This window comes from Poecilia formosa, unplaced genomic scaffold, assembly GCF_000485575.1.
Source record: "Poecilia formosa unplaced genomic scaffold, Poecilia_formosa-5.1.2 Scaffold279, whole genome shotgun sequence".
Classification (NCBI taxonomy): Eukaryota; Metazoa; Chordata; class Actinopteri; order Cyprinodontiformes; family Poeciliidae; genus Poecilia; species Poecilia formosa.
The window spans coordinates 811,955-833,129 of NW_006800218.1; the positions used below are offsets into that span (position 1 = coordinate 811,955).

A 21,175-nucleotide genomic window follows, 5' to 3' on the forward strand; every position below is an offset into this window, starting at 1 on the left:
GCCACTTCTATCAACAGTCACATCATCAATAATCAGCAGTGACCCCAATTTACTGGCAGCAATGCATGTCCATGTCTAATGAGTTTATTATGGTTTGGACAATCAGCTCTCCCATTCCCACTGAATGTAGATAACATTCCATTAATCAGCTTCAGGTAAAACATGTCTTATTCAAAAATCTTGTACGGGTTACATCAAGTTTGAGTTTCACATGAAGAATACTTCAACTCTCATACTTATTTTATATACATATAGTGTTTCAGTCGATTTGTTTTCCAGGTTTTAATATTCAGGAAGGTTTAAAAGAAGTAATTTTGTCTCAAATGTCAATTTAGAAATGTTAATTATAAACTGCTTGAGCTTTGGTGGAAGGATAAGTCATAGTTGGAATATGTACATGCTACCTTGGTTTTATCCAAACATCCATCAGTGTTATTTTAAAGTTCAATGTGCTGCTGAGCACACCGCTTTGACTCTCCTCACTTTTTAGTTCAAAATAGGTAATGCAAATCTGCGCTATGTAATATTAATGCATTATACTATTGAGATTAAGCACATGAGTTAACTTCGTAAAAATGTAAAGTTAATTTTATTTCCTACGTTTCATCAGATCAGAGTACAAGCCATTTGAGGTCAACTTCCTTTTACAGACGGTGCATGCCTCCTCTTTTTATTCAACAAAACTAAACAGCCTTATGTTACACAGAAGAACCTCTCATCCTGAAGGCCCCCAAATACGAGTTTTCTTCTAAATCCACATATGTAGGATGTATTTGGAAGGCTAGCAATGTAGCAGGAGGCCCTCCACTGCTACCACCACGCTACCGCTCTGCTGCTGCTACATGCACACTGTTGTCTCTTGGGCCTGCCACAACGACAAGCAGATGGTAGAAGAACAGCTCACTTCCAGAGCCATCAAGAGGTGTGTGCAACGTTGGCAAAAGTGCGATGTGTCTGGGCGAGAGCGTCACTCTGACAAAGCTGTTGTCTCGAGTATCATGACTCCATACATTAACAATGTTATGACACTTTAATATTTTTGAAGTGCGAGTGGAAGAAAGTGCCTATGAACTGGTTGCTTTTTAACTGCGAGCTACTGACAGAGATGTGAATGCAGCTACAGTTTCTGGGTAGTGAAATATGAAATACTGAAATCTACATGGGTGGGTTATAAGTCCAGTGCAAAACGCCCAAGGATGAGAGAGTCATAATGAAGGTTGTTCCTGATTCCTAAATAAAATTATGTGATTCATAAAAAAAAGGTGTCCTAGAAAAAGATGTGTTCATCAGTATTTATGACTATAAGAGATTCTCTGCATTCTGATGATTGACACATTAAACTTTCTGTTAGTGCTAAAACAATAAGCACAATATTTCTCTTATTAGGATTGAACACTTTCAAAAATTACCACAATACAGTTTGAGAATAAAAGTCTAGTTTATAAGATTGAATCTGTTTCAATATGTAAAAAAAAAGTTTAAAAATGTATTCAGAAAATATAATGAAACTAGTAGTGGGTGATATGAACTGAAATGATATTTTGTGATAATGAATGTATCAAGTTCTTTTTTTTAGTTCTTTTGGTTGTGACTATGCTCCTTTGTAATGCACGTCTATAGGATACCACTCACATAAAGAAGTGTGACTTGTATGACTAAACTGCACGCAGGAACTGCATTTGATCATATTTTCAAATTTATTGATGTCTATTCATACTCTCAATGAAAAAACAGCAGATATAATGGTAAAACTATCAATCCCGAAAATATGACAATTTTGAGAGATTTTAAACAATCAAAATCTATCGTGGCAACAATGAATCAAAACTCATAAGAAACGTATCATGATAAATAATGAACGATATAATAAATGCATAAAATAAAACACCTGATAAAAATTTCTGAAAGTGGACAACTTTGCAACCATGGCTCAGTGGGTTAAGAAGTCATCATATGGGTTCGATTTCATCAACCGCCTGCCACATGCTAATATGCCTCAGTATATATGAGCGTGTAGTTTGTGAGCACAAATCACTATATCTACCAAAGCGCTCTATAAATTCAGTCCATTTACCATTCACTAGACTCTCTTCAGAACTGCAGAACGCTATGGATTAACAATGGCACTTTCTCAACTGTACCAATCCCATTTGCAAAATATGAAAATATGTTTGAGTACAACCAGAAAAATAATGTAAATGAAGTTCAACGTAGTATTTCTAGTCTCTTTATTTTGAAAGAACCTCCCCCATATTGCCTTTAAGATCTGTTGTATTACCTTTTAAAGTATATAGATATTATTATTAACATTTCCTGTTTGCCTTTTTTATTGTTTAATGTTTCAGTTCTTACTATATAGCATGCTGATTTTCTAGAGATTAACCACAAAAACCACGACTGGTGTCCACAATTCATCCACCAGCTGTTCTGGTTCAGTGTAGTTTGTAGTTAAACCATCCTCATCTTCATGCGGCTCACACTCTGACATCTTGGGACCAAGATGACACCAAACAATCGATCAGAACAGGATGTTCTCAGAGGGAAGCTTCACAGAGTGTGATCAGCAGGTTGCAACAGAAACATAGACTCAGAGTCTATCATAGGAAGATCTAGTTGGTTAGAAATGGACCTCTGTTCTTTTGTATCACCCATTGGTGTTGCTGCTACCCATCCACGCCCGCCGCCTCCCACTTCAAAACATCATTGATCTGGTTACTGATGTTAAAATGCCATAATTTGGAGTATAACTATATATGCAAAAAAAGATAAATCAATTTCTTTTTTTTTATTTCAAGTTCAGCTCAAACTTATTCGCTTTCCTCGCTTTGCCTGTTCTAATAACCACAATGTGACGCTGCAGTTCTTAACGTAATCTCTTTACATATATTAGATTGTGAACTAAATGAGCTAAAAGACATGGAAATTCTCATTCTACACTATCCATAAGGGTGAAAGATTTATGTGTAATTCCAGTTTTATGACTGCGTAAGATCATCCTTTTTTTTTTTGCTTTTAAAGCAATAAACCCGCAGGCGTTATTAAACCGTCTGTAGGCCTGCAGATGCTCACGAAGATCTCCAGAAGTGCTGGAGCTGCAGAAGCAATATTCTGTTTTTAGGATTGCGAATGAGTTTCAGCTGCTCTGCAAAACAGACCTCAAAAAAGCAAACAAACAAACAAAAAAACACTAATCTTCACGGGAAAATAGGTACTTTTCGACTCAAACGCAGCTGTTTTAACATGTTCTGTCATTTTACACATGGCGGTTATTTCTAGTAAAGCTGGTTATACTAGAGTACATGTCTTTGATTCATGAAGAATATCAAAAGAAAGGCTTACAACCCTTGTGACTGATCAAAACACATAAGTTGTAACATTACAGACTAAATAACCAGCTACATAAACAACCACCTACCTGATATGTGTTGTCAAAGCTGTCATACATGAACCGTGTGATCAGAGATGTCTTTCCAACTGCAAGACAAGAAAAGAAAACGATAGTTTCCATTAGAGGATGAACGAGACATTCAGGAAGTAGACTTTTTGTCATGGCTGTCAGGCCTGGCGAGGGAGCTCATTAGAGCGAAGAGGTGACTGAGGGGGGTCAGGTGTGGCATCTGGTCCGCATGTAATTGGAGTCACTCTGTTGCTGCAAATCATTTGGATTTCCTAAAAGCTGGGAACTTTTAAAAGCTTTAATAGAGGTGAAATCTACTTTAAAGCAAATGGTAAATAAAGTAAATGTTTCCAATGTTGAATGATATATAAACAGTTGGAAGGTTGGGCAGATTGATAGGATGGATAGATAAAGGGATGGAGGAACAGGTGACAGATGGATGGATAAATAATGAAGGGATGGATGGAAGGACAGAGAAAGGATGGATGGCTGTATAAGGTGTACAATGCCTGTACAAAATATTTACTCCTTGGGATGTTTTACCCTTTTATTGCCTTTACAAATCAATCATGATCAACAAAATCTGGCTTTACTGACATAATTACAAAAAACCCTTTGATGTCAAAGTGAAAACTAATGTCAACCATATAATGGCAATTACATAAAAAAAATTAAACCAACCCAAAATAAGTGATTGCATAAATATTCACCCCATTTAAAGTGACTGACTTAATTCAACAGAGGTCCAGCCATGTAGTGCTAGCACACGAAAGGTTACTGAAAAGTTTAAGTCATACAAGTAAATCTGGAGTTTAGCAGAATCCATCATCAAGAAATGGGAAGAATATGGCACATGTGTAAATCTGCCTATATCAGGTTGTCTATTATTCTCCAGACCTGAAATATACTTAAAAATAAAATCCTAGACTTTTCCAAACTGCATAACACTTTCACATAAAAACACAATCAGATAACGATGCTTTTTTTCCCCATGCTTTTCTCACTACATTCATGTGTTCCTGTTCACAAACAGAGCAGACAGTAGTTATATATGAGAGCGAGCCACTGAACGCTTTGATTAGAATATACAATGATTGCTGTGATGATTGTGTTTCCAAGTAGGCCTGCAATGTGTCAAGGAAGCAAAACATTGCTGAGTGTCGCAATTATAAGACTTGTGTTAAATAAATAAACAAATGCTTTAGTGTTATTGTCTTTGTGCTTCGGTTCACTACCCATGGAGCACTTAAATATTCTGGATTAAAATAACTACATTATTTAAAGCAACATTGTTTCACTGAAAAGCTTGAATCAAGCAAATGAGCATCTTAAGTGCAGGAGAAAATGGCTTCTTGATGAATCTAGAAGCACAACTACTGTCGTACATTTACACTGCTGAAAGCAAACATACATTTTCTACATTTTGGCCTTTCCAATCAAAAACTTTTAAAGTGTTTTACAGCATTAGAAAACTAACAGCAGCATGATCACAGTTCAGGAAAAAAGCTGTGGGCAAGCTTAAAGTTAAAATCTTTCAAGCTTTGACTATCCCACTGACTCAACTCAAAAGTTGAAAAGGTAAACATCACAAATAGTGGGTTAATCAAAGTCCAAATCGAACTGCAATTAAGAATCTGTAGGAAAGACTCAAAAATCTGAAACGCAAACTGAAATCTGAGAATTATGCATGTCTTTTTTTTTCTTTTGCTTCTGCTTTGTGTGATAAAATCCCAATTAAACATCCAAATTGTGTTGTAACCAAATGGTTTAAGGTGTGACATTGGACAAAGTGACATTAAGTTAAATATTCAACAAAATGCACAGCCTTTCAACACATCTACTCAGAATATGATATAAATTCACAGTGCAAAAAAAAGAGAATAATCTTAAACTACACGGCTTTTCTCCGTTTAGGTCTGATGGTCATGACTCAAACATAATCATCTAGGAGACAGAAACGTAGCTTTTTATTTATTTATTTTAGAGGCACTAATAGCATGCTACATCATCATTAATCATTTACAGAAACCGGCTGGATGCAAGTGTCCAAGTGATAGATAGTTCTTAATTATGTTTATCTCACAAATTTTATTAATGAAAGGTACTGAAGCAGGAAAAATACAGAAGCCAATAGGATTCAACTCAAAACTCTGCTTGTGTTTTCTGCAGAAGGGAAGATAATTGACAATAAAATAGTTGCATCTGTGACTTCTATGTCTTTCACTTCAGGGCCATAATTTCTTAGTGTAACAATATAATCCGTCTCCCCGCCCAAAACTTCAACATGTGCAGCCTGGGGAGTAGTCATTCAGGGTTTTTATTGCTCTTAAAAGTTGGTGAAACTGAACTCATTATTTATGCAACAGACACCAACCGCAAGTGAACACTTCAAATACACAGCGACAGCCTCCCTCGGTAAACATAATCTGTGCTATATTCACAGTTCATCAAATGGGCGGCCCAGTTGCAATTGTTTACAGGAAGATTTTATCAGCCAGACTAATTACACGCGGCTGTGCCTTCACTTGGTTTCCATAGCTGCGAGGCAGACTGATGTGCAGCCACCGATTATTTACACTGATTTATTAATACATCATATGACTAACGTTGCTCCAAAGCTGTCTTATTTTGGGCACAAGCCATTTGACTTAAAGGTAACCTAATAGCTCATCATTCTAATGGGGATAGCCCTAAAAAGTGAATAAATTATATATATAATATTAGATCTAAACTGCCTTGGACAGCAGGTGGCAGTAAAGCCCATAAAGTTAGCTTGATAGTAAACAAAGAAGATGCGTGGGACTCAATGGCACATGTTCAGAGCCACATAAATAAGTTATAAATAACTATATAAATCAACAGCTTTGTCAGAAACAACCCATCAGAACCAGGAGGAGGGGCTTAGCGCTGTCAGGCATGCTCACAACATCCTCCTTGGTCTCTGCTATGCTATAGCTACAAAACCTGCAACAAAACAAACAAAACCTACCGAATGCTAAGGCTAGTTAGCATGACCTCAGATGACGACGGATAAACAGTTCCATCATCAACACATTTACCAGTGCATACATCAGGTTGATTGTCAGCCCTAAGACCCTCCTCCTGGTTTTGATTGGCTGTTTTTGACCAAGAACGGCGCATTTTTGCAGACGGCAATAGTAGTGGAGAAAGTTGATTGTTTTTAGATCATCTGTCTCATGCTATACTGTCATGACACTTTTTTTTTTTTTAGAAGAGTTGCATACTGGAGCTTTAATGTTAGAGTTGTGAACATAGTTTCAAACATTTATTTATTTGCTTTAAGTTAATAAAGCAAATAAAACAGAAGAAAGTTCTGTTTCTTCTGATTGTGAAGAAACAGAACAGCAGGTTCTGTTTCTTCACAATCTGAAACAATCACATTAGCCAACCATAACTCCTGACAAGTCCAAATAAGAGATGCAAAACTTTCCTCGTTTAAGTGTCTTTGCAATGCAAACTGAACATCTGCTTGAATGTTTAAATATTTGATGTTTGGCAGCTTTATGAACAAAAATAGTTTCAGGGAAATATTTCTGAGTTTCAATAACAACATGGGTGTTTTAAATTGATTCTTTTGGGAGCAACACGTTCATCCCTTAGCGGAATTTAAATATCACTTCATTATGAACAGAGAGTTTTATCTAATGTTCCTCTGTTGCTGCTGAGTCATCCTCCTCCAGCTCAGAGAACATGAGACGGCCCTCCCTGCGCCTCTCAGTCACAGCTGAAAGCTTCAGAAACTCAGGGATGGGCACAACGACCCTTCTCCTTCCTCCAACAGAGCATCGCACACAAAATCTGAAGAGACTAATTTCCTCCACCACAGGGAGGAATAGTTTACCTCAGCACACCTTCATTTATCACCAGTAAACCACATCAAGCATATTGCAGATGAATAATGCTTCTATAGATTTCTTTATTTTAAATATTGGATGTAAAAGATGTTTTAAGATTTTTGCAGTAATTAAAAACTTGGACCAGCTCAAAATATTATGAGAGGAATCAAAACACTGAGTAGGTTAGGTGGAAACAGAAGGTGCAGCGCTGGAGATAAAAGCACCAATATTCATTTCATGGGACTGCAGAAATTAACCACAATCATCTTATTACATTTCAAAAGAAAAGAATGAAACAGGAGAACTATGAAGTTCAACTGTATTTTTAATAAATTAAAAATATAGTAGAGCAAATAGTTTGGGTTCAGTGGAGTCTGAGATTTTAGAGTGGGTTGAGTGTTGTAGAAGATTTTATATTTTAATATTCAGGCCTTCAGGGCCTTTCATGCATTTAAAATTCCCTTCAGACCTGGAACTCTGGCTTTGCTCTAGAAGTGTTGATCACAGCAGGGCTGGGCACTTTTCATTGAGTTCATTTGAATTTGCATTACAGGCCAGGTATTTGTTTATTTCATTTTGAAAACATGGCAGCAAGCCGGGTTTATTGTATGTCGTGATTTGATTAAGTTTTTCTAAAGAATATGTACAAACAGTACAGCCCAGCAGCACAGCTGGAATAAACCACTTTAATTCATGTTTATTTTTTGGAATGGAAATGAGGTCCTTGGAAAACTGAAACATAGTTTTACTTTTGTGAAATTTATGTTTTCACAGTTGTTATACATCTAAACATATTTAAGATGTTAGGCTTGTGTTTAAAGTATTTTTTTTAAACAATTCTCGTCATTGTTTGTTGTACTTCCCAAAAAAAAAGCACCACACAGATCACTACTAGGTCACCTCATGTTTTGTCTTTCAATGGTCGACTTCACAAACTCTTTTTTTTCTGTTTTTCTCTTCCATTCAAGGCCCTAAATAAATCTCACACTTGTTGACTATTAATGTCGTAAATATTGTTTCTCTGCCAGCTATCGATATTATTCTACTTAGCATCACCAAGTCAAACGCTGAGTCTTTCCCATCTGACCCACTAATTAAATGATACCCCAACCCAGAGTTCAGCCACAATAAAGAAATTAAAAACTATATTTCACTTAAATAGTAACATGATAAGCATTTCTAATAAATAAAATTTTATGATGCAACTCTTACATAAGCTGTAGATTTTTTAAATTTAGAAGAAAAAAAACAACCTTGGAAGCATAGATATTTTGAGGATAAAATATGAGTTTTACTTGAATAAATGTGGGAGGAAATTGTCAAATTAAGTCTACATGTCATTTTACTCCTTCACATATTGTCACACTGACCCTCTATTCAGTTTGAGCTGCAAACACAAGTGGCTTTCTGTGCAAATGACAAATACAGAGGAAGTTTTCCTTCAGCTGCAGAGCTTCAGCAGGGTTAGAGAGGACAAATCATTGGTTTACATAAGGCATTTAAATGTTTAATGCTGTTGTGCAGCTCTGAGTGTGAACCTGATGACATCGTCATCTATTTAAGACTGGCTGCAGATGATGTTGTCATGCAAGATATTGTGCAAGTTAAGTTGCTGAAATCTCCTCCAATGTGAGGCCTAAAGTTCAGTTTCTTTATTTCTGCTTAAGGATATAAAAAGTTGCATAGTGGTTACGCATAGTGGTTACGCAGCATCTTGTAAAGGTAGAAGGTTAAATGAACATAAAAACATAGGTCACTGAAAAATGTTTTCATTTTCAGTCGGTATATTTATTGTTTCTTACAATGCCCAATGTTTGTTAAATCTAATAAAATGACATCAGGTGACTGAAGAAATTATTAGGGAAGAATCAAGATCATCAATCTTGAAAGTCATCCAATGTTCAGACGACTAATGACACTGAATTTCTTTTCATGATAAATGAAAGTTTTACCAAGTCACGACAACATTTATTAGCGCGGATGCTGCAAATCAAAAACTGGGACTCAAATTTAGGCTGTTTTAGGGTTTTTGTTTTGAGCTTCAACCTCTGTTGTGGACAAGATTTTTAAACGTTTGCAAGCTTTTGGAAATATCAGAGTTAAAGTAAGGGTCAACTAGACTTTACACACATGGACAGATGTACAGTCATCAACGCTGCCCATGTTAACTGCTTATACATTTTCACTCCGTAATCACCTTGTTTTAGCATAAAAGTACGATCTTGTATATGCTCTGGACACAGGGCACGATGTCAGCTTCATTCCTAATATAAATGTTTTGTCTCTTAAGATTATAGTTTTCATTTTTTTTAAAGGGACAATATTATGCATTTTCCAGGCACATAATGGCATTCTAATTCCCAATTTAAACGCATTGAAATTGGGTCTCTGTCTCTTTAAAAACTCCTGCTCTTTCTGAAATTCCACCTTCAGGAAGCCATCACAACATGGCTCCTCCATTAACCGTTTAACAACATTTTTTCCAGCATTTCACTGAGAAGTATCTCCTACAATGAACTTAGCAAATGCAAAGTCCTAGTAGATGTTTGCTAATTGCTATTGGCTAGTCTGAAGGAGCTGAGTGGAGGAGTTGCAAGGGGAGAGCTGCTAGGTGAGGCAGAAGCTCAAAAGCTTGAAACCTGCAGCTCAGAGAAGGAGTTTTATCCTGGAAGGCGGGGCTAGGTCCTCCCAGGCATTTTGCACAGCTGAATGGTTGCCATGGAGATTAAAGGATTTCTCAAACATGCAAGAAAGAAACAAAACGACACTCCAGGTTTGTTTTTATGAGGGAATAATATTATAACATGATGTACATCTAAAATAAAATAAAATAAAAGATTTTACATAATACTGCCCCTTTAAGAGAAATAAGTAAAAGTCAGTATTGGCAGGTCAACGTTTTACAAACAAAAAATGAATTTGAAAGAAAAAAAAAAAATCAGCCACAAAACTTGTCTACTCATTCCTAATCAAAACTTCATCTTTTTAGTACCTTTGATGTCCCTCAACAGCACAGGAAGAAACATCTGCTCACCCTGCTCATTTAGAAGAAAAACACACAGAGTAAAATTGATAACTATGCAGACATCCTAATAATTGGCAAACCAGATACAGCAGATTCCTGAGCAGAGCGTTTCCAGTTACATCTTTAGTTCTAATAAAGTCTCGTCTTGGTGCGATCCTTCAAAGACTTTTCAGACCGAGTTGGCAACATGAGGGCCAATTACCAGAGAAAACTGGGGCCCCGCTGTGGGACAACCTGCTTTTTTTAAACCCGGAGTCCGCCGAGCACAGTCAGCAGACACCTCATCAAGACGTCTTCTAAGAGCTCAAAATGCAATTTTACGGCACATTACAGTCCCTGCACAGTTCAGCTTGCTTTAGGTTATTGCACTTACTGCTATTTGTGAACAATGAAAGCACAAAATGAGATAGTTTAGGGCTCTTATCTCAACAGCTACATTACAAGGAAGAAAAATAAATAAATATGTGGCTGAGAAAAGAAGAAATCCCTTTTAGATATTATCAGAGGGGATAATAGGTGTATTTAATGGAGTTCACTTTAATTATTTAACACTTTGAGGCCTATTAAGTCAATACTACAAATTACGTATTTGGACTGCAGCACTGGTAACCCTTTGTTTTTGGTATCAAGATAAAGAAGTGCCACTTAAATGACAAAAAAAGTGTTTGAAGTTAAAGCTGACCAGAGCTTCAATAACACAAACAGCAAATGAATTCCACTGTCTAAGCAGGACTTTGGCTTCTTTTCATTACAAAAATAATTTAGGAATAATGCAATTAAGGAGGAATAAACACAGATTGTGCTGCACAGCATTGTTGGCTCCATTTAATTATGTGCAGAGGTGCACAGTGTGACTCATCGGTTCAGTAGATGGAGGGCCAGTCTGCTCAGCGGGGGTTGGCTGCATTCAATTTGGTTTCATTTTAGACACTTTTGGAGAGCGAACAGCAAATTTCAACTTTAACAATGTTGCAGCCGGACGAACCATGTCAGTGAGACCGCAGACAGCATTCAGAGTCTTTCATATTTAAAGATGAGGGACATTCAATCAACTGCAGCGCTGTGGAAAACTTATTGCACCTCACTGATTTCTTCTGCTTTTGATTCGTTTTTTGTTACACTTAAAGCAGCAGTATGTAACTACTAGTACAAAAAATAGGCTTTTATATATTTGTTTATTATGTTACAGTGAAATATAACACAGAGAATCTGTCAAGGGTGACACAACCTGTTATTAGGACCAGGATGTTGGGGTAGCTTTTTGTGTTGTATAAAAAAAAACGTACTTGATTATCTGAACTATTTAATGGGAACAAACTTCTGGAAAATGCAAAACTGTTCACCTGTTTAGTCGTCTTTGATTAGCAGTAACTGGAATATTAATCAACATGTCAGGTCAATCTGCTTGACGATGAAATGTAAAGTTTATTACTTCATAACTGATGACTGTATGATGTTTTTATGATGTGAAGCTCTTTGAACTGCCTCATCACTGAAATTTCAAATAAACTTGATAAAAAAAACAAAAAAGCTAAAGCAGTAAAACAATAAGGATTGTAATATTTTCCCTGTTTTTAACATTGGGAGCAGTGGGTTCAACTAAAATCAATACCACCTGATTTTTATTAACTAAACGCCCATATCCATATGTACTTAAGGTAATATTAGAACATAGCAGCTTACAAATTGTTGGTTATGAGGATGACATCCTTCATACTCGCCATATTTGCTGAATAATGCATGGAATTATCCATTCAGCCCTCAAGCTGTGTTCCCAAAAGCCAGGTAAATCCACTGCTGGTCACTTGGCAGGTGAAATCCTGGAATCCCCTTGAGTGCTTGGCAGCCAATCAGAGCATGGCAGGGCTTTTTGCCTGGGCCGAGCTCCCACTCACAAGGAGATGGATAAAAATACCGGAGCATGGCATTCTTGGCATGACAACAGGATGAGAGCAAGCACAGTGCAGGCAGGTATCTAATATTTATCAATGAAGGAGAGGACAGAGAAAACTAAGTGGTTTCAGCAGTTATTCACAGTGACAAGAGAGCACAAAAACCAGTGAAGGATGTGGATTTATTAAATGTCACACCTCTGGACTTGTTTATGCCCACTAGCAGCTGCTGGCACACGGCTGAGATGGAAGTTTAATTCCATCTCAACAAATTATACATACATTTAAAAAGATATAATGAAATGCTTCTGTGCTTGAAAGCACATTACTGGGTATGCTCTCTGAGTTTTAAGACCTCTCACTTGGTGATCCAATCAGAGAGGAGGAGGATAACAACACAAACTGTTAATAGAAACTGTATTTTTCTAATATTTGCAGTGCTGATTTAAAATCAAGACCTGATTTAGTTTGAGAGCATAAACAGAGAAATGTTTATTTATTCTGCTATATAACTTCAACATGTTTTTAGTTTTTTAAATACTGAGCAGTATTGGGCAGTATTTGAGGCCATAATACTGCCCACCCCTGTTGCCTGGAGACGTCACCAACTAAAAATCAGCATTAAGACTTCTCAAACACCAAAAAGCAAACAGAAAGATTCCTTTTCTTTCACATTCAATCAGGTATTTCCACACTGACCAATCAGAACAGCAACACCTAAAACTCTACCAATAGAAAAGATGTGACGTGAAACCTTAACAGGATGCATCCATTTACCAATACCTCTGAATTATGGATGAGCGTGCTTTCATACTCGACACAGGCTGGGTTCCCTGGGCACGTATACACACACACACACACACGCGCACACACACACACACACACACACACACACACACACACAAGGAAGTCAGAAAGCTAATTCAGCTCTTACGCAGCCTAACGAGCAAAGTGACTTCACTAAAATTAGCGGCACAGAGACACACCTGGAGTGGAGCAACATACCAGCAGTCCCGGTGACAAAAAGGTGATGCATGGCGTTTGTGCCTGCCTGGGGAGGAGAGATGGAAGTCATAAGTCTGCCGTTTCACCACGGAGACACCAACATGCCTTTTAATGTTTGGATTCATTTCATTCTGATGAGGCAGCGGCCAGCTGGACGGGTGGAGAAATGAAAACAGCGTCTTCTCAGAGAATAGCCCACTTAGTCCATTTCTACTCTTGCAGGTTCCTGTTCTATTACTTCCACTGACTGAGTGGTCTCAGATGCACTTATGTCCTCAGTTAAAAATAAAGTGGATATAAAAATGTAATTGCTTTGTACAATGTGTTTAAACCGGCAATTATGGGATGAAGAAAGAAGATTACAGATATCGCTTTGCCCTATTAGTAGGGCAAGGCAATGTAATTAATACTTCAAATCATCTCTCATCTTAAAGATTAAATATAATCTATATGCTTTAAATAGATTAAGAATTGCATCTAGCAATATTTGTATAAAAAAATAAAAAGGTCTACCAGATTTTAAGTTTGGTAATTACAACCTTGGAAAACAGCACAGGGATTATAGACTGTGCCATCATTTATTTAGCTAAAGTTACAGACCTCCTCTAACTAGAGATATTTTACATGTTCTATTCTCAAGATGTGTTTCACATAGGAAGATTATTGATGGTGCGCCGCCTTTATTTAACCCTTTCTTAAACAAGTGAGTTGTAAGAATTATAAGTACCACCCTGGGTACATATTAATACTCCTTTTGTATTGTTTTATCTTTTTAAGAGGTGTCAACCTCATTTTCTTAAGATAGAAACGTCTTGGCTGAATGGAAATAGTAGCAACAGAAAGTCTGCCTGGAGATGAATCATCTTGGGCTCAACTAATAGTTGAGGTAACAGAGGAAGTGGAGGAGTTGCATCGATGCAAGATTCAGCAGAAATGCACTAATTTCATTTGTTTTTGTGGCTGGTTTCAGGTTATTAAATAGCTTTGACCTGTTCTAACAGGTCCACCACAATATAAAACGATACAAGATTAGCGCTGAAAGTATTTCTGTGAATCCTGCCATGAGTGATCGTTTACCACCTATGTTTGGACGAGAGGTGCCATCACAGCGGGCGCTCACTGTGAAACGTTTTAACATTTTCAAAAACAGAATTCATTTGTAAGTCAGCGATGTTTGGTTTGCTTTAGTGGATCTCCTAGTTCAGGTCAGAAAGAGTCAAAGTGCAAATAAATAATAACCAATGTGACATTTGCAATAACAGGGTTAAGATTTTCACAGTTAAATTCAACTCCACTCTTTTCTCATACTGAGGCAGCGAGAAAACCAGCAGCAACCTTAATGTCATTCAATCCTAGCAGTTACTGGAATCAAGGCAAGTCAAGGTGTCCCAACGGAGGCTTCCAGGTCCTTTCACTTGACCCGACTACAGAGCCAGAATCAATATATAGAACCTATAAGTGTTTGGGTCAGAATGGCCTGACCTCCTCCTTTTTTTCCCCTTTTGTATACAGCTTATAACTACTATTTCTATTTCAAAAATCATCTTATCAAAGATATTCTTGTTTGAACTAATTTGTGTTTTCAGTTAGCAAAGCTGATGAGTTGCTACCGTCTTTCTCTGTCAAACAGGGACTAGAAAAAAAAACAAAAAACAAAGAAAATAAAACAGAAAATAAATCCTCAAGAGCGTCAGAATGACAGATCAACAGACAGACAGGGATGCAGAACAAAGTGGATAATCTAATCTTTCAAATATGCACAGCAGACCTGGTTGAGGGTAAAACCGTTCAAAATGCTGACTCAAGGCAGACTGCACCCAGTGAACCTCAGCTTTCCTTCTGCAGATCTGCAAGAGCACAAAAGGCAGCGCTGCAGCCGCTGCATTTGAAATGACGAATTGCTACGAGGTTCAACTCCCAGAGCTGAAGGAACGTCCAGGACAGGAACTGTACAGGATTATGGATGATTCAAAAACACGGACGATGTAAAAACACATTTTAAAAAAATCTGAGAGGACAAAAGACTTCCTGTTTGTTGAGGGGGGAAAAAAAACAAAAAAACAAAAACACGATGAGCTTTAAACTGGGGTGGGGGGCGCAGAAAGACAAATATTTCTAAAAATATCCATCTCTGATCAATTTGGACATCACTTTTGAGCACACGCAGCATCAGACTGCTCCCACAGCATCTCCACCACCTGTTTCTCTGCAAGTCATCAGCTGGTGATTCATTTCTTTGCCCACAGAGTGAGATAAAACACTCCCCTTTATACGAAGCTGAAAAGATGAATGTTCAGCCCAATGACTCCTCGTTTCGGTGAGACAAATGAATTTTACAGTCATCTGTTTTAGCAAATATTCACAAAGAGTTCCAATTTAACACAAAAGAAGGAGAGCAACGTGAATGTTGCAAAGGTTGGGCTGAGGCTGGAGGGCTCATCTGGGGAAAGGGTAAACACCGACAGAGACCTGCTGAACTCAGTGAAGTGTCAGCTCTCATGCTGGGTGAATGACAGCCGTCTTCCACAGCGGGGATTTTATTCACTGAGCTGTTCTGTTTGAGCAACTGGCATTGTGCTTAAATAGGATTTGCCATCTCTCTACTTTTGAAACGTGTCGTGTTATGCAAGAACCGCATCTTCTTCTACAGCTCGTAGTTTAGACAGCTGAACACCAGGGCTAGAGATTTAAGTGTTGCGACACTTAAGTATCAACAGCTGAAAGTTAAAAGATTCAGGAATTTTTAAGATAGTACAAAGCATTATGATGTATATTATATATAGTGAGTTAATACAAATGTATTGTTTTGTTCAAATTATTTTCCTTCAGAAAAATTATAACATATGTGAAGGCATGCATTTTCAAAACCCAGAAATGAACTTTTGTTTGTTTTTTTGGTGGAAATTTATAACATTTTAATGTATGAAATCTGAAAATGTTCCTGATCTGAATAAAATAATGTCCATAAAACTGTTTTTCATTTAGACATAATGAAGAAAATGAACATTACAAAGTTGACTTAACTTAGAAATGAGTCAAGTTACAAAAAAGAAAAATATGCTAAGACAACTTGATGTAATAATGTAAAAAATTTAAGTTCGGGCAATTTTTTTGAATTTTTATTTCTCTTAACTGGTCATTTTTAGTTTCATATATTTGCTAGTCATGGTCAAATTGATTGAAGTTGTAGCTTCAATCAATTTGATAGCAATAGCTTTTACTATACATTTTGAACTTGACAAAGTTGATAAAACTTAACTGAGTTAGGAAGAGTGAGCAACTGTTTTTTTTTTTACAGTGTGCTTGTTATAACCCTGTGTTGTCATTTCCTGCCTATAAAATATTTTCTGATCGGATAACAGGAAGGCAGAACTGAAACAGACGTTTCTACACATCACTGCTTGGGCTGCAGCCACATTTTGTTCATTATGGGCTGAGCTTGACTGTGAAGACTCAGTCAGTGATTGTACCACATAAATATAGAACCACCACTGCTCGGTTGAAATGTGGTTTCATATGGGTTGTAGGTTAGTGTTCAAGCTTATTAAAAACGAAGGGAGACCACAGCGTACTACATGGTGATTTGAGTTAGAAAGTTTGTACAAACAGCTGGGGAATGCGCAGCATGTCTTTAAATATTCAGTCAATGAAATATACTAATTTCAATTGTTTATGCAATTATTACGTGTCGATAAAAGTTGCAAACACTCGCTGAAGTAGTCAGCACAGTGTTGTTCAAAGCTCTGTTGCACTTTGTGCTTCGTGTATTTGCTCTCGTGAGGATTTTCAAGCCAAATGTAACTTTTAAAGGGGCAGTATTATCCAGGAGTATAGTGGGATTTTACAGCACAATCAATAGCTATACAACCTTTTACTATTGTTGTAAAAATATGACTTAGAAGAAAACTGACTCCATAACTTAACACCTTGAAATTGGGCCTGTCTCTTTAAAAACTCCTGCTCCGTTTTATTTGTAGAGCTTGTATGTTGGGATGAAGGGTGTAAAATTCACAGGAATCTACTGTATTACAGGACGGGGTATGTTGCGCTGATTTCACTGTTATTTTTTCCTGCTATAGTGAGCGTTGTGTGCCATGAAGTGTACAATTATAGCTCTTTAAGAGGCAAGTTACATCTGTTGTTCCAAGTCTATTCTTAAATATCAAATGACATTTGAAACAATGAAGTAATCATTTTATCAACAAATGCACACAATACAGTCCACTTATGAAACTGCATGGCAGGTTAGGAATTCATTTTGTACAGTTTGCCCTTTAACACATTATTAAACCCTTTCATATGCATCAACAACAAACGTTTGTGTAGTATTTAATTCAGCAAGAAAAGATACTGTTCCAGGTTGCTTTATATTGCTTTGAAAATTGGAAGTGTAATACTTATCCCATTATGCAATGCATTTCCAATATATTGTGCAGCTCTAGTTGTGATGTCATTTGCAGGTCTCGGTTCTAACTTTTGGGGGAAATGAAATGCATCATTGTGTGCACTGATCCTCAAAGGCGATAAAAAATGACATATAGCCTCCTCTGCCTGGCACATAGTAAACAGCGCAGATTAAAGTGATAACTTGATAAATCTGACATAGCTGGCAGAAGATCAACAACTGCATTTAATCGGGATTTGAAAGTTTATGCTGAGGCATTTCTTTTCGGACGTGCATCCTTAACAATACTCTCAAAGTAGTGAGGCAAACATTCAATCAGTGGCACTAGGCTAGCTCTGCCTGTCACAGCTATAAAACAAGATAACTTTAGCTGCACTGTGTGAAAACATGTTCCATTTGCCAAGTTACTGGAAACTGGATATGCATACTATAAAAAACACACAGACACAAGATGAGAAGTTGCATTTAGGTGTAAAGTTAAAGTTTCCCAGTTATCCTTTGACAACTAAATCATGGCTGAGGAAAGTTACTAAAAGATAAAGGCTGGACTTTGTCTTCAACGTAAGGTACACAATAATTTTAAGTCCTTTATTCTTAAATTCTACCAAATCTATTTACAGCACAACTCCGAATAAATTTGCAGAATACATGCAAGAGTTTCTTTTAGCAATAGCTTTCAGTCTTCAAACAAATGAAACACTGAAGTCTTAATCTTTCAGGAGTAGCTCACAAGACACGTTTCCAATGCAAATGTGCGCAAAAATTTGTCAATATTCCACAAATGTCAAAAGAACACAATTTTGCAATTGCAGTGTTTCTATTAAATAAAAACTCAAATTTAAACCACACAAAGAATAAGTTTGTTCAGGGGGTAAATTGTTAAACATGCTGCGCTGTCATCCTCCAACTACTTCCTGTCATCAATCAAGTGACTCATGTGATGCGAAAAAAATATTTCCACTGCAGTTTTGACCAAAAAAAAAAAAATAAACTAATTTCAAGTGCCAAAACATTTTATCAAAAAAATATTAGTTTTTTTTTTCAGAATTGGCACGTTTCCATTAAGAAAATTTATATTTGAAAGGTCAAACTGCGCAATTACACGGTCAGTGGAAACGCAGCTACTGTTGTGATAGTGAGCCATGTCTGCTCAGAGCCTCTGCAGAGAGAAGAGGCAGGATATCTGTGTTTCTACAGTGCTGATTATAAAGCTGTGCGACAACTTGAGGAAATAAAAATCAGTCCATTTGTATTGATTTTGACCCAAATAAAATTCCTTTTGTTAAAACAGATTATATTGATTATTTTAACAACTGTACTAAACCAAGTCCCAGAAGCACTTTTCAGATATGCTTTGAATTAAACAAGTTGCTGTCTACAACGAGCTAACATTACAGGTAGTCAACGTTTTAGTACATTTAGATACACAAGTACTTTATTTTTTTTGCATTTTCTATGCATGTAGATGAGTGCTGCTGATATGCACTGATTGTATTTGCAATTGTGGTTTTTAGAGCCTTAGTAAGGGAAATGGGTTTGCAGCTCCCTGGCCAGGAAAACCAAAACTCAGTTTCATTTTGCTCAGAAATGCTGCTTCCTGCAGACAAAGTGATTGATGCATTAGCAGCAAGCAGCTAAAGCCTGCTATGAAGCTTACAGATCTGGTGAGTCAGCACTATTTTGAAACCAGCACTTTGTGTTTGTGCGATGGCAATCTTTGTGCAGTCAAAGATGGAAGATGGCATTTTGATTCAGGCAGCAGAAGCTCACAACAGCAATATATCCACCGCACCACACATTTATTTTCCATCTGTTTATCTAAAGGGAGATGAAGCTTGAAGGCAGGGGGATTACAGCCAAACAACCGGCCGGTATTTCTGTTGAGGGGGGAGGGCAAACAAACAAACAAACAAAAAAAAACAACAAAAAAAACAGCCAATATCAGCTACCCAGAAAGCTCTGATCAGTAATGGGAGGTGTGCGAACAATGACGTAGTTGCTTGCATTCAGGGTGGAGAAACAGCTGATTAGCTTGTTTAAAGCCTCTTTAGCCGTGTTGAGGAAAATCTTCAGCCTAAAGTCTTTGTAGAGGGAAAGTAGGAAACAACCAGAGAAGTAGGCAGGAGTTAGGACTTCCTGACAGCTCATTTAACACTCTGCCTGCTTCCACCTACTTACTCCAGAGCCCCTCTCTTTCTGACGTTAGCTCATTCTTCTATGGGGGGAAAAAAAAAAAGCAGGACATCGTGCTAGCTTTCCCTTTATAGATGCTCCGTTCAGAGACTTCAGCATCGCTGAACCAGAACCCTTCAAAGGGAAAAAAACAGGAGGCCTTTTCTTCAATCTGCTCTCACACATCCGTTCCTAACACACGCTCCAGTCCAGACGTGTGTGTGTTAATAAATGACACAAGCAGAACTGATTGGATTCACACCCGCCTGGCCGCCAGCTGCAGACATGTCGGAGACACACAGAGACACGGCGCTGTCTGGACGGTTGACAAACAGAGTCTCCTCACGCCGATAACGCCGGTGGCTGGGAGATTTCAGTGCACACACTGGATGAGCCTCTGGAGTTCAAAAGCTCAAACCATTTTTAGACCATATAGAATGAGGCCAACATTATGAAGCCAAGCAAACCTCCAAAGGTTCAACTAGCTACAAAAAAAAAAAAAAAAAAAATTTTCTCGGTACATTTTCTTAAAAGATAAGTTTAAAATACTCTCTCTTGTGGATCAAAAATTACAGTACTGTAATGGAGTATTAAGGCCATACTGAAAAAATAAAATAAAATTACGGGAATTAAGTCATAATATTATGAGAATAAACTCGTAGAAGGTTTCCCCCAGAAAACTTTCTAAGCTCGGTGATTGGGCGCTAGAGCAGTCATTCATCCAGCGCCCCATCATGTTTTTGAATTAAAAGATGCTTAAAGTTGACAGGAAATTTTAAAATATCTGATCACCAACTATAAAGTCTTAAAAAATGGAAACACTTTAAAAAGACATAAAGTTTAGCCTGGGGGGGGCACAAGTAAAGCCTGGTGGCCCACCAGGCTTATAGTACACTGTGGGAAACCCTGTCATACAAGAAGAAAGTCATAGTAGTACAGGAATAAAGTCAAAATAATCATAATATAATTATATAATAATATAAGAATAAAGTCATAATACTTTGGGAACAAAGTCAATACTACAAGAAAAAAAAATCATAATTTACAAAAATAAAGTTGTAATACTATGACTTTATTGTAATTTTATTTTTTATTTTCTTAGTACACATATGGTGTGAGATAGAACACACTTCATTGCACATTCTCAGAGGCTGACACACCAATTTATGCCATCCTTTCATAATAAATGTACTGGTGAGGAAACAGCGCCTTGCGGTCGCATCTTCTGAAGCCAGTTGCTTAAGTGAGTTGAGTTCAAGATGTAACACATAAAAAAAACACAAACACACACCTTTCCTTCTGTGTTCCTTTAGCTAGGAAGTGTGTGTGTAAAACTTCCTGATGGAGAAATTTCTCATGACAACACCTTTCACATCATTACAGCATCATCTGTGCAAAGTTGATTTAACATGATTTCTTAAA

General features: G+C 37.2%; 1 protein-coding gene across 2 annotated transcripts in view; it reads right to left on the reverse strand.

Annotated features, from left to right (window-relative positions):
* Nucleotides 1-21,175, reverse strand: part of rab6ba (RAB6B, member RAS oncogene family a) — a 53,394-nt gene that overhangs the window by 27,765 nt on the left and 4,454 nt on the right. For both annotated transcript variants that reach the window (XM_007571383.2, XM_007571384.2), the window contains exon 2: nt 3,416-3,474. In XM_007571383.2, coding sequence (XP_007571445.1) covers nt 3,416-3,474 — 59 coding nt within the window. The remainder of the gene's footprint in view (nt 1-3,415; nt 3,475-21,175) is intronic.